Source organism: Oryctolagus cuniculus, chromosome X (genome assembly GCF_964237555.1).
Source record: "Oryctolagus cuniculus chromosome X, mOryCun1.1, whole genome shotgun sequence".
Classification (NCBI taxonomy): domain Eukaryota; kingdom Metazoa; phylum Chordata; class Mammalia; order Lagomorpha; family Leporidae; genus Oryctolagus; species Oryctolagus cuniculus.
Genome location: NC_091453.1, coordinates 37,976,812 through 37,990,884, shown reverse-complemented (window position 1 = coordinate 37,990,884; position 14,073 = coordinate 37,976,812). Strand labels below are relative to the sequence as shown.

Here is a 14,073-nt window from a genome sequence, read left to right as displayed (position 1 = left end):
AAAGTTTATTTGGTTCACAGTTCTGGAGGCTGGGAAGTCCATGAGCTTTGTGCTGGCTGGCATCTGGCATCATGTAGACTTTGTGCTACATCATCCCATGATGGAAGGTGCCGCATGGTGAGATCGTACAGGGGAGAGAGAAGAAAGGTCCAAACTCCCCCATTTTATAACCATCCCATTTCCACAGTGATGATCTTAATCCATTCATGACGGTTGATGACAGAATCACCTCTTAAAGGTCCCACCTCTTAATACTATCACAGGGGCAATTCAATTTCAACTTCTGGGCTGGCGCCGTGGCTCACTTGGCTAATCCTCCGCCTGCGGCGCCGGCACCCCAGGTTCTAGTCCTGGTTGGGGCGCCGGATTCTGTCCCGGTTGTTCCTCTTCCAGTCCAGCTCTCTGCTGTGGCCCGGGAGTACAGCGGAGGATGGCCCAAGTGCTTGGGCCCTGACCCCTCATGGGAGACCAGGAGGAAGCACCTGGCTCCTGGCTTGGAATTGGCACAGCGTCGGCTGCAGTGGCCATTGGGAGGCGTGAACCAACGGCAAAGGAAGACCTTTCTGTCTCTCTCTCTCACTGTCTAACTCTGCCTGTCAAAAGATAAAAAAAAAAAATTTCAACTTGTGTTTTGGAGGAGACATTCAGACCATAACAGTGGGTTGGGTATATGAACAAAGTTGGGAAGATAATAGCCCAGGAGCAGAATTTGGACAACTTTAAATGCCAATTCAGGGAGGTTAACTTTGTTTATTTGTTTTTAAGGTTTATTTATTTATGTGAAAGGCAGAGTTAGAGAGAGGCAGGGGCAGAGAGAGAGAGAGAGAGATGGAGATCTTTCATCTGCTGGTTCACATCCCACATGGCTGCAAGAGCCAGCGCTGGGCATCAGGAGCCAGGAGCTTCTTCCAATTCTCCCATGTGGGTACAGGGGTCCAAGCACTTGGGCTGTCTTCATCTGCTTTCCCAGGGGCCATAGCAGAGAGCTGGATTGGAATTGGAGCACCGGGGTTTTGAATCAGCACCCATATGGGATGCTGGCACTGCAGGTGGCAGCTTTACCCGCTGCACCATAGTGGCAACCCCAACTTTTATTCTTTTTGTTTGTTTTCTTCTTTTTTTAACTTTTATTTAATAAATATAAATTTCCAAAGTACAGTTTTTGGATTACAGTGGCTTTTTCCCCCCATAACTTCCCTCCCACCCGTAACCCTCCCATTTCCCACTCCCTCTCCCATTCCATTCACATCAAGATTCATTTTCAATTATCTTTATATACAGAAGATCAATTCAGTATATACTAAGTAAAGATTGCAACAGTTTGCACCCACACAGAAACACAAAGTGTAAAGTACTGTTTGAGTACTAGTTATAGCATTAATTCACATTGAACAACACATTAAGGACAGAGATGGGGAGTAAGTGCACAGTGACACCTGTTGTTGATTTAACAGTTGACACTCTTGTTTATGGCGTCAGTAATCACCCTAGGCTCTTGTCATGAGTTACCAAGACTATGGAAGCCTCTTGAGTTCGCCAACTCTGATCTTATTTAGACAAGGCCATAGTCAAAGTGGAAGTTCTCTCCTCCCTTCAGAGAAAGGTACCTCCTTCTTTGATGGCCCATTCTTTCTACTGGGATCTCACTCACAGAGATCTTTCATTTAGGTTTTTTGTTTGTTTTTGCCAGAGTGTCTTGGCTTTCCATGCCTAAAATACTCTCATGGGCTCTTCAGCCAGATCCAAATGCCTCAAGGGCTGATTCTGAGGCTAGAGTGCTCTTTAGGACATCTGCCATTCTCTGAGTTTGCTGTGTATCCCGCTTCCCATGTTGGATTGTTCTCTCCTTTTTAATTCTATCAGTTAGTATTAGTAGACACTAGCCTTTTTTATGTGATCCCTTTGACTCTTAGTCCTATCATTATGATCAATTGTGAACCGAAACTGATCACTTTGGCTAGCAAGATGGCATTGGTACATGCCACCTTGATGGGCTTGAATTGGAATCCCCTGCCACGTTTCTAACTGTACCGTTTGGGGCAAGTCCGATTGAGCATGTCCCAAATTGTACATCTCCTTCCCTCTCTTATTCCCACTCTTATATTTAGCAGGGATAACTTTTCAGTTAAATTTAAACACCTAAGAATAATTGTGTGTTAATTAAAGAGTTCAACCAATAGTATTAAGTAGAACAAAAAAGTATACTAAAAGGGATAAAGTATTAAGTTGTTCATCGACAGGACAAGGGCTGATCGAGTCACTGTTTCTCATAGTGTCCATTTCATTTCAACAGGTTTCCTTTTTGGTGCTCAGTTAGTTGTCACTGACCAGGGAGAACATACGATATTTGTCTCTTTGGGACTGGCTTATTTCACTCAGCATGATGTTTTCCAGATTCCTCCATTTTGTTGCAAATGACTGGATTTCATTTTTTTTTACTGCTGTATAGTATTCTATAGAGTACATATCCCAAAATTTCTTTATCCAGTCTACTGTTGATGGGCATTTAGGTTGATTCCAGGTCTTAGCTATTGTGAATTGAGCTGCAGTAAACATTAAGGTGCAGACAGATTTTTTGTTTGCCAATTTAATTTCCTTTGGGTAAAAATTCCAAGGAGTGGGATGGCTGGGTTGTATGGTAGGGTTATATTCAGGTTTCTGAGGAATCTCCAGACTGACGTCCATAGCGGCTTTACCAGTTTGCATTCCCACCAACAGTGGGTTAGTGTCCCTTTTTCCCTACATCCTCGCCAGCATCTGTTGTTGGTAGATTTCTGTATGTGAGCCATTCTAACGGGTGAGGTGAAACCTCATTGTGGTTTTTGATTTGCATTTCCCTGATGGCTAGTGATCCTGAACATTTTTTCATGTGTCTGTTGGCCATTTGGATTTTCTTTTTTGAAAAATGTCTGTCGAGGTCCTTGGCCCATCTCTTAAGTGGGTTGTTTGTTTTGTTGTTGTGGAGTTTCTTAATCTCTTTGTAGATTCTGGTTATTAATCCTTTATCTGTTGCATAGTTTGCAAATATTTTTTCCCATTCTGTCGGTTGCCTCTTCACTTTCCTGACTGTTTCTTTTGCAGTACAGAAACTTCTCAATTTGATGCAATCCCAATAGTTAATTTTGGCTTTGACTGCCTATGTCTCCGGGGTCTTTTCCTAGAAGTCTTTGCCTGTGCCTATATCTTACAGAGTTTCTCCGATGTTCTCTAATAATTTGATGGTGTCGGGTCGTAGATTTAGATCTTTAATCCATGTTGAGTGGATTTTTGTATAAGGTAGGGCTCTTGCTTCATGCTTCTGCACATGGAAATCCAGTTTTCCCAGCACCATTTGTTGAATAGACTGTCCTTGCTCCAGGAGTTGGTTTTAGATCCTTGATCAAATATAAGTTGGCTGTAGATGTTTGGGTTGATTTCTGGTGTTTCAATTCTGTTCCATTGGTCTATCCATCTGTTTCTGTACCAGTACCATGCTGTTTTGATTACAACTGCCCTGTAGTATGTCCTGACATCTGGTATTGTGATGGCTCCAGCTTTCTTTTTGTTGTACAAGATTGCTTTAGCTATTCGAGGTCTCCTGTGCCTCCATATGAATTTCAGCATCATTTTTTCCAGATCTGAGAAGAATGTCTTTGGTATTTTGATTGGTATTGCATTGAATCTATAAATTCCTTTTGGGAGAATGGACTTTTTGATGATATTGATTCTTCCAATCCATGAGCATGGAAGATTTTCCATTTTTTTGTATCCTCTTCTGTTTCTTTCTTTAAGATTTTGTGATTCTCATCATAGAGATCTTTAACGTCCTTGGTTAAGTTTATTCCAAGATATTTGATTGTTTTTGTAGCTATTGCGAATGGGATTGATCTTAGAAGTTCTTTCTCAGCTGTGGCATTGCCTGTGTATACAAAGGCTGTTGATTTTTGTGCATTGATTTTATATCCGGCCACTTTGCCAAACTCTTCTATGAGTTCCAATAGTCTCTTGGTAGAGTTCTTTGGATCGCCTAAATAAAGAATCGTATCGTCTGCAAAGAGGGATAGTTTGACTTCTTCCTTCCCAAGTCGTATCCCTTTAATTTCTTTTTCTTGTCTGATGGCTCTGGCTCAAACTTCGAGAACTATATTGACTAGCAATGGTGAGAATGGGCATCCCTGTCTGGTACCAGATCTCAGTGGAAATGCTTCCAACTTTTCCCCATTCAATAGGATGCTGGCCGTGGGTTTTTCATAAATTGCTTTGATTGTATTGAGGAATGTTCCTTCTGTACCCAGTTTGCTTAGAGTTTTCATCATGAAAGGGTGTTGTATTTTATCAAATGCTTTCTCTGCGTCTATTGAGATAATCATATGGTTTTTCTTCTGCAGTCTGTTAATGTGGTGTATCACATTGATTTGTGAACATTGAACCATCCCTGCATACCAGGGTTAAATCCCACTTGGTCTGGGTGGATGATCTTTCTGATGTGTTGTTGCATTCTATTAGGCAGAATTTTATTGAGGATTTTTGCATCTATGTTCATCAGGGATATTGGTCTGTAATTTTCTGTCAGTGCTGCATCTTTTTCAGGCTTAGGGATTAAGGTGATGCTGGCTTCATGGAACGAATTTGGGTGGATTCCCTCTTTTTTTGATTGTTCTGAATAGTTTGAGAAGAATTGGAGTTAGTTCTTCTTTAAATGTCTGGTAGAATTCAGCAATGAATCTGTCTGGTCCTGGGCTTTTCTTTGATGGGAGGGACTTTATTACTGATTCCATTTCTGTCTCTGTTATGGGTCTGTTTAGGTTTTCTATGTCTTCATGGTTCAATTTAGGTAGGTTGCATGTGTCCAGGAATCTATCCATTTCTGATAGCTTTCCCTGTTTGCTGGCATACAACTCTTTGTAGTAATTTCTGATGATTCTTTTTATTTCTATGGTGTCTGTTGTTACAGTCCATTTTTCATCTCTGATTTTATTGATTTGGGCCTTTCCTTTTTTTAGTTAGTTGGGCCAGTGGTGTGTTCTTTGAGTATAGGTGAGCTAGCTTTTTACCTAAATGAAAGCAAAATCTGGCTTTGAAAAAGCCAGAAGCAGTAAGGCCAATGAGATTACATTTGGGGAGCTTGGAGGTGGGGAATATATAGTTGGCATTCTAATAACTGTCTTAGAGAGTGACACCTTCTCTCATCCTGTCTCCCTGTAGCCCGTGTGACCCCAACTCTACCAAAGCAGGATCGTCCTGTTCGTGAAGGGACACGGGTAGCCTCCATCGAGACAGGCTTGGCTGCAGCAGCAGCAAAACTGGCTCAACAGGTAAGTGCTGACATCTCAGACACTAACCCTGCTACTGATTCCTATTTGACTTAGAATCTAAAACTCGGATTTTCAGGCTGATAGGATCCCACTAGTGTCTCAGTGGAGAGTGGGTAACCTTTGATCTTTATCCTTGGCAGTATCCTTGTCCCCTCCTAGATCCTTCATGTCCCAACTCATTGACAAGCTACTTCCACAAGTTACATAATTGACATGATTTAGGATGAAAGAAAATACAGGGCTGGAGAAAAACGCTTGCTGATATCACTTGCCTTTCAGATTGTATAAAAAGTCTCTCAGATGAGAAGGACCTGATCTCCCCTTTGCCCCCAGATAAAACACAAAGAGATCACTCAAATGAGTACACTCAAGTTCTTAGCCACTCAGTATTGGAATTTGGTCTGTTAGGGAGTATTCCTATCCCCTTTATTAAATATACTATTACTTTGATCTTAACCACCTGCCTCTCAAGAAAACTTTTACACACCACTTTGTCTTAAAGTGGCATTATCACTAGAATCAAATTCACCTCTTAGCATTATAGATTACAAAGTTCTTCAACATGTAGTGTGGTTCGCAAACTCTAGGAACGTTTGGAGGTGAATCTTTTGGTTCTTTCCTTGTCAACATCTTCTTAGTTCTTCATGCCGTATCCTAGCTTAGCATATTATTGAGCATCTGTGTGTCAGGTGTTTCCATGTATAATGTCTCATGTCATATGTCCAGTAGCCCTGTTCAATGGGTGGTATTTTCATCATTTTACAGGTGAAGAAAATGAGGCTCTCTTTGAATAGTCCAGGATAATGCATCCAGTAAATGGAGGAAACAAGATTCAAACTCATATCTTCTAACTTCAGATTTTATGTTTCTTGCTATTTAAATAAATAGTTAAATGTTTATATAATTTATTAATTATATCCTATTTAAATAAAATTTAATAGCATGATGTTTTCATAGTATGTTTTATGGAGCTCTTGAGTTGCTTAGAAATGTCTCAGAGGCTATTACTGGAGCCAGTAGTTACCAAGCAGGCCAGGTGGCCCTACTTTGACCAGAACATCTATCTAGTAGGTATACCCCAGTGCTATGCAAGACATACTTTGAGGAAAAGGGATTCTACTCTTTAAATATATAGTAATTAATTAAGAGTATGAACTAGTGCCTTTTAAGGAGCATACTTCTGTTTGGGTTGACCAGGGATTATCTCAAAGAAGTTTTGAAATCGGGGAGGGGTTTTACAGGATAAGCTTTTTGTAGGCAACAGAGAGGCAGTCCAGGAGAAGGGAACACCTTGGTACAACATACAAGGCCCTCTTGATTTGTCTGTAATCACCTCTCCTCCCAGCCCTTCATGCACACATCCTTTATGCCAGCCACACTGCACTATAGTACTCATAATTTACTCCGTGTTTCTAGTTGTCTCATGCATTGCACCTTTGCACAAGCTGCTCCTTCTTCCCTCTTCGATGCCTTACCTAACAACCCTCCACACCTCCTACCACCAGTTTATTTTAGTGACTTTCTTCCATGCTTCTGTAGCATTATCTCATAGTGCTTAAGATCCTAAGTGTACATCTATGTCCCTTTCTAAACTGCAGGTGCTTTAAAAGTGGGGATATATTTAATTTAACTTGGTGTCCTCACTATGGTAAGCAGATGTGTTTAGTCAGTGTTGGGTTAGTGAATGAGTGACTTTTCTAGATTGGAGACTTCATGGTACAGAATGGGATAAAATAAGAAATGTTAAAAGAACAAATTTTGGGGCCAGCCTTCCTGTGTTTGAATCCCAGCTCTACCACTTGAGCAGGTTACTTAATTTGTTCTTGCCTCAGTTTCCTCATAGATTTTATCTTAGGATTAAATGAAGTTATATATGTACAAACTCTTAGAACAGCACTTGGTACAAAGTAAGTGCTATAGGCATGTCAGCTTTCATCATTGTCATTATGGGTTGGCTAGCTGTAAGCAGCCACACTGTGAAGATCATGAATGTCAGACAAGGGAGTTGGAAGTTGGTTGAGGACCTGCTAACAGCTTTTTCAGCAAGAGAATGAATTGGCAAGTAGTCTTTACTGTAAGGTATTCTAGTCATTTAAAGGGATATATGGATAAAAAGTATGCCTAAGATACTGGCAGCAAAGGTAGAAAAATCTAGGCTAAGTGATCTAGATATGAAGGGACAGTTTTAGAGCAAGATGAAAGAAAGGGGAAGAGAAATGTTCTTTCTGCTATGGGTAGAATAGCAGTGTGGCTGAGAGAAGAGATTCTAAAGCCACATGGCTTCAGTCTAAATCACAGTCTGGCCACTGGGGGAACTGACTTACCCTTTCTGTGCCGCAGTTCCTTCGTTCTTAAAATGTGATTATAATTCTTACTTCTTGTATTTTTATGTTTATTAATTAAATAAAGAACAGTACCTGCATGTATTACTAATATTATTATTCTTGTCCTCCAGAAATTTCTATGGTAGCCATGGACTATCAGATCTTCTGAAGGCAGGAATAGGCTCGTGTTGCCAAGGGAAGGCAAAGAAATGTAATCACTGAGGTGGTCTGTGTGGCTGTGTAGCATTTCAGAAGGTGAAGTTGTTCACATGCTCTCAGCACTACCTTTCCAGGTTCTCAGGGCTACAGATGCCCATTATGCAGGTATTCTATTCATTATACAGTGAATAGCAGCCCATGGAGCAATAGATGGATGAAATCCAAGGTATTGGGAGAAGTGACACAATTCCTTATTACTCCCTCCCATATAAAATTGAGGTTTTTAGACCCAGTGACCTGGAGGATTGTCAAGTTTTTTTTTTTGTGAAAAGGAAAGGACCAGTGAAAGAGGGTAGATGTTGTGGTGCACTAGGTTAAACTACCAATTGGGATGCCTACATTCTATATGGGAATGCTGGTTAAGGTCCCAGCTACTCCACTTCCAATCCAGCTCCCTGCTAATGTGCCTAGGAAGCAGAGGATGATGGCTCAAGTGCTTGAATCCTTGCTCTCCATGTAGGAGACCCAGATGGAGTTCCTGGCTCCTAGGTTTGGCCTGGCCCAGCCCCAGCAGCACGGCAGCTGATGGAACCAGTGGATAGATCTCTCTCTTCTCTTCTCTTTCTTTCCTTCTTTTTTTCCCTCTCCCTCTGTCCCCTCCCCCCTTCTCTCTGTCACTCTGTATTTCAAATAAATAAATCTTTTTATGTAAAGCACCAGTAAAATGAAGATAATACATTATAAGAGGTAAAGATAGACTGGTTTACCACTTGAATGCCACTGCATGCTATGTATTTTTTAAAAATTTATTTTTTAATTTGAAAGGCAGAGTTAGAGAGAGGAGAGATAGAGATCTTTCATCTGCTGGTTCACTCCCCAAATGGCCACAACAACCAGGACTGAGCCAGGCCAAATCTAGGAGCCAGGAGCTTTTTCTGGGTCTCCCACATGTGTGCAGGGGCCTAATCACTTGGGCCATCCTCCATTATTTCCAAGGCACATTAGCAGGGAGCTGGATCAGAAGTGAAGCAGCCAGGACACAAACTGTTGCCCATATGGGATGCCAGTGCTGCAGGCTGGGGCTTTAACCCACCGAGCCACAGTGCTAGCCCCCATGCTATGTATTTTTATATTGTTAATTTATTTAATCTTTCCCACAACTTTGAAAAGCAGATATTATTTTAGCCATTTTATAGGTGAAGCAGCTGAGATTCAGAAAAATTAGTAACTTTGACAAAGATCCAATTTATGGAGTGTAAGCCTTGATTATCCCAAAACTAATAGTTCTACTCCCCAGATATTTGATTTTGAGAAGTTCACAGGGTGTATCTTTAGATAGACCTGGTTAAATACTGACACTAACTACTTCAACTGTGAGGCTTTTGGCTCAAATTACTTAATATCCCTGCACCTCAGTTATCTCATCTGTAAAGTGAGGGTTCTTCATTCTTAGGGCTGTTCTGAGTATTTAAATAAGATAAAATGTCTACTGTGCCTTAGCTCCTAGTGTAAATTTGGTTGTTGTTAGAAATGTTCACCATCAACTCACTAGTGACAAAGCTAGGACGAAAGTCCAAGTCTCCAAATTCATCTACAGTTCTCTTGCCAGTGTACTGATCAGTGGTAGTGATGACTTAAGGATGGATGGTACCAAAGAGATCACTTCAGGTACTGGAAGGATTTGTGTTGTGGTGTATATGCTGGCTAGACTTGGTGGGGATGGGAGGTGGGTGATGGGTTGCAGAACCATATCATTCTCTAGTTCTTTTCCTGGGAAATTTTCTTCTTTGCTCCAGTCCTAAATCTCTGCTCTCACTTGGTTTGTGTTTCAGGAGTTACAGAAGGCCCAAAAGAAGAAATACATCAAGAAGAAACCTTTGCTAAAGGAGGTAGAACAACCTCGACCTCAAGACTCCAATATCAGTGTGACAGTACCAGCCCCAACTCTGGCTGCTGTTCCCCAGCTTCCCACCTCTTCTTCACCCCTGCCTCCTCCTGAACCCAAACAAGAGGCTCTGTCAGGAAGTCTTGCTGACCATGAGTATACTGCTCGTCCCAATGCTTTTGGCATGGCCCAGGCAAACCGCAGCACCACACCCATGGCCCCCGGCGTCTTCTTGACCCAGCGGCGCCCTTCAGTTGGCTCCCAGAGCAATCAGACAGGACAAGGTACAACTACCATATTGTTGAAGAACTGAGAGGGATCTCAGGGCCACCTGCTCTAAACCCTAGGTGTTCTAGTAGATGAGAACATCAGGGAGGGATGCTGAAGGCCAATCTAAGGTGCTTGTACTAATCTTAATCTCATGGGCCATGGAGAGACGTTGACTGATTTTAAGCAGAGACAAGATCAAGTTTGGCTTTAGAAACATCCTTCTAGTAGGCAGATTAGAGGGTAGATGGGAGGTGGGAATTCTAGGAAGGAGACACATAGGAGGGTATTCAAAATGTTCATGGAAAATGTGTATTATGATATACATAATACACATGGGGTCTCTGCCTATATGACCTCAGCAATAGCTACTCAGTATTTCTCAAGGTAGCACATTCCATCCTTACCATCAAATTAGTTAGCCTTGATCTTTATGCACCAATATAAACTATATTTTAATTCCATATTCCATAAAGTTTTTGAACTGCCCTTGTATCCAGGTTCAGGCAGAAGTGAAGAAAAGCTGGGACTAAATGGAGAGGGAGGGGATAAACTGATGGAGAGGGTCAGATGGAACCAGGGAGGAGATTTGATGTGGGGGGGAGAGAAACAGGCAAGAAACAGGGTTCAAGCCCTCTCTTCCCTCACATTGATCCTCAAAGCTGGGTCCCTAGAGTGTGCAGATCAAGGATTCTGAAATTGGTGTAATGTTGGGTGGTAAGAATATGGGTGAGCTATAATCATTAAGCAGACACTTGTCTAATCCTGGTGGGCAAAATGAGATGACATGGAAGCACATTTACTTCCTTGCAGAATTTTAAAAGGAAAACAGGAAAACAAAACATACAGACTATAAGCAGGGTGTCTGTGTCTGTATCTGCATCAGGAGGTCAAAGGAGGAAGAACCAGGGCATGTGGTCTTGGATGGAAATGATTAAAGAGGGCTTCTTGCCCATTATGGTTGAAGGATGAGGAGGCTTGGTGAGCAAAGAGAGGAGGGGAGGTGACCTGAGGATAGTTGGTGCTAGAGTTGCTGCTGACACCCTCCCTTGCCATATCCCTTGCTTACTTTTCCCTTCCCCCACAGGAAAGCGTCCCAAAAAGGGCCTGGCCACAGCAAAACAGAGACTCGGCCGTATCCTGAAAATCCACAGAAATGGCAAACTACTTCTGTGAGCTTCCTTGTGTTCCAGCTCTCACCCCTACACCCCCATTGCCTTCTCTGTTGTCAACTGTCGGGGCACTCCTGGATCTTATCTGCCCTGGACAAGGTGCTGAGGTGCACTGTCCTGCTTTCTTTGGACTGACCAAAGGCACGGACTCCCCCCACAGACCCCGTCCTCCAGCTGCTCCCAACTCCTTCTCCATTTCCACTGGATCATCCTGCCGCCTTCTCTCCATACCCTGAGTAGCAGGAAAATGGGAAAGGTCTCCAGCTGACCAGAACCACTTTTCTCCTTTTCCAGCCCAGGTCCCTTTTACCTGCCTTGTCTGTCCTTTACTCTTGGCCCCCATCCCCACCCTGCCCCAGAGTTGGATGGTAGGAGGCAGAGAGGCATGAAGAAAGAGAACCTGGGCCCTCCCTATTTCTCTGGCCATGAAGTGGGAGGTCCCAGTACTCAATACTTTGTGCAACTCAAGCCCTTTATCCAGAAGCCTGTCCATTCTGCCTTCGTCTTCCTCCCAATCCAGTGGATGTGCCCCACCTCCAAACTTGTTCCTGAGAGAAGGCTATGGTGTCTGCCCCCTCTTGCCAAAACTTTGTGGAAATAAAGAGGAGGGCCTAGTGTCTTTCGTACTGCCCCACTGTGGGCCATTTCCAGAGGTAGCCTAGAAAGGCTGACTTCACTTATCCTTGGGAGGAAAAGAGATTCCTGTCACTTTTAAGTTGGGAGAGAACAGACACCCAAGCTGTTGACCATTGACTTTGTGGCCCATTGGAAGAAGCTACTTTTGGCTGGCTACATTTGAAGCCCCTCGTGCCAGGTAAGCTCCAGGGATTTGCCTGGACTTTGAGATCCTGCAGAACATTATCCACGTGGCTGTGGTCGGGCCCCAGCAGATGAAAACCATCTCCCAGAAACCTGAAAGCACCTGCCACTGAAGCACATAACCTTGGCCCTCCAACCTGTTTCTTCCACCTATACCACCGAGCCCAGCCTGGACCTTCCAGACAGGGTGCGGCAGGACAACCCATCCCTGGGAACCTCTATGCTTCTTTCCTCACCTGAGGTCTCAGTCTGAAGAAAACTTCAGGTTTCACATTTTCAATCCTGGGCTTTTGCACTTCCAGGCCACAGGTCAACTCGACGTTCAAGCAAAGTACAGATGGGCCACTGCTGACCCTAGGCCCAGAAGAGACATTCAGATGTGAAGAAGCAGACCATCTGATGATGATCCTCCCTTCCCCCTTCTTTCCTGCGTGGATTGTCTGCATTGTCCAGACAGTGCCCCCACCTCCCTCCTGTCTTGTCTCATTGGCAATCTGGACTTGATGGAGAATCCCCTGCCCCTCCATTTTGGCACTTCCCAAATGGAGTGTATCCTTGATCTTTACCCTTCACTCCAACCTCACCCCAGCTTGCTCAGTGCTTCTGGGGAATTGAACAGCTACCATGCAGGCCACAGGGAATTTGTGAGGCTTCCTTTGTGTTCTTTGTGTCTCCAGTTTGTCTTTCTTTTCTCCATAGCCCCTCCTCTACTCTCCTTCCTTGGAATCAGGGGTCCCTTAGTCCATTTGCTTTTTCTACCTTGGGGACCCCAGGGGCCAAGCAGTCCTCCATCTAGTCACACCAAAGGCAAAAAGCCTGGCTACCTCCCCCTTAGCACTTGAGGTCCTATTTCCCTCCCCTCTGTTTCTACCCAGCTTTGCTTGTCTTGGGGATTTCAAGGGAGCAGAGAATAGTGAGGGGAGGGCAGGAGAAACCTCTGTCCCTGTGTAGGCGACTGCCTGACTAGGCGCTGGCTGCTGTAACCAATACCAGGTCCCCAGCCCTTTGCCCGTTAACACCTACTCTTGATCTTTCAAAGGCAGCTAATTGCTAGCAAATTCCCCTGATTCCAGGCCTCTTTCCCTTTGTTTCTTTGTTAGTTTCTGTGGAGCTGAAACCCAGCCTCCATTTGACTGGGTTTTATTTAGTTTAGTTGGATTCTCATAGCCTCCTGTTTGTTGTTTTGTGTTGTTTCCAATGAAAAGCAAGTTTACCCTCAGAGTTACGCTTTTCCAAAGAGGCTGGTGTTTTTTGTTTTTGTTTTTAATGTTTCAGGTTCTAAGTGAAGTGAGTTGAGGAGGAGGTTGGGAGTTGGTAGTAACCAAGGTTTAGAACATGGTGAGATAGTTACCTCTGATCTCCAATCCCCAGCAGAGAGCTGAGGGTTAGATAGGGGGCAGGGAGAGAGGATTTCTATTCACCTTTAATATATTTTTACAGACAAAGCAAACAATTTAAAAACAAGCCCACCGCTTCTGTACATGTCTAAATATATTTTTAGAAGTGGGTAGGATTGTGAATTTCTGATGCAGGGCCTTTTTATAAATAGGTTAGAGTAGTATCATCCAGACTTCTCGTTTTTTTTTTCCCCTGTTTTTTTCTTATGTTGTGTTACTAATGTAATTTATATTTTTTTTAGATTCTCCCTTTCCTATAGAGATAAAAGTGATTTATCTTGGCAATTGCTTTGCTTGGCATTCTTTTCTTTTCTTTTCTTTTTTTGTTTTGATTTGTTTTTGTTGGTGGTAATGTGGTGTGGGGTCCAGGAGTTCCGCCTTCTACCTTCTCGTTGTATTCTTTTTGTCTTTCAGCAAATTGTCACTAGGCACTTCTGGTGCCCAGCCTTGTGCCTGGTGTGGGAAGGGGACAGGATCCCTGCCCTTAGGAGGGACACAGTTCACACACTCGAAACAGATAACCAGAAGTATAGTGGGCAGAAAAGAAAGGGTGCAACAATTCAGAGGGACTTAAAAGTTCAGTGGAGAGACTTTCCATAGCTTCCATGAAGAAGCTGTTTATACTGACTGTGCTTGTGTCTTCTTTTTGTGAATGTGGGATAACATACATACATATATATATATATATATATATATATATATATATATATGTATATGTATGTGTATATATATATATGGACTCATTTCATCCTCACC

General features: G+C 43.0%; 1 protein-coding gene across 8 annotated transcripts in view; it reads left to right on the top strand.

Moving 5' to 3' along the window:
- The window catches only part of PHF8 (PHD finger protein 8), a 106,654-nt gene extending 93,052 nt beyond the window's left edge, over positions 1 to 13,602 (top strand). For 5 of the 8 annotated variants that reach the window (XM_070067348.1, XM_070067349.1, XM_002720027.5 and 2 more), the window contains 3 exons: positions 5,185 to 5,294; positions 9,610 to 9,946; positions 11,017 to 13,602. In XM_070067348.1, the coding sequence (XP_069923449.1) occupies positions 5,185 to 5,294; positions 9,610 to 9,946; positions 11,017 to 11,105 (536 nt within the window). In that variant the 3' untranslated portion in view covers positions 11,106 to 13,602. Of the gene's footprint in view, positions 1 to 5,184; positions 5,295 to 6,059; positions 6,239 to 9,609; positions 9,947 to 11,016 lie in introns of those variants that run through there. The other 3 variants (XM_070067350.1, XM_051827713.2, XM_051827714.2) reach the window with 2 other exon arrangements.
- The last annotated feature ends 471 nt before the right edge of the window (positions 13,603 to 14,073 follow it).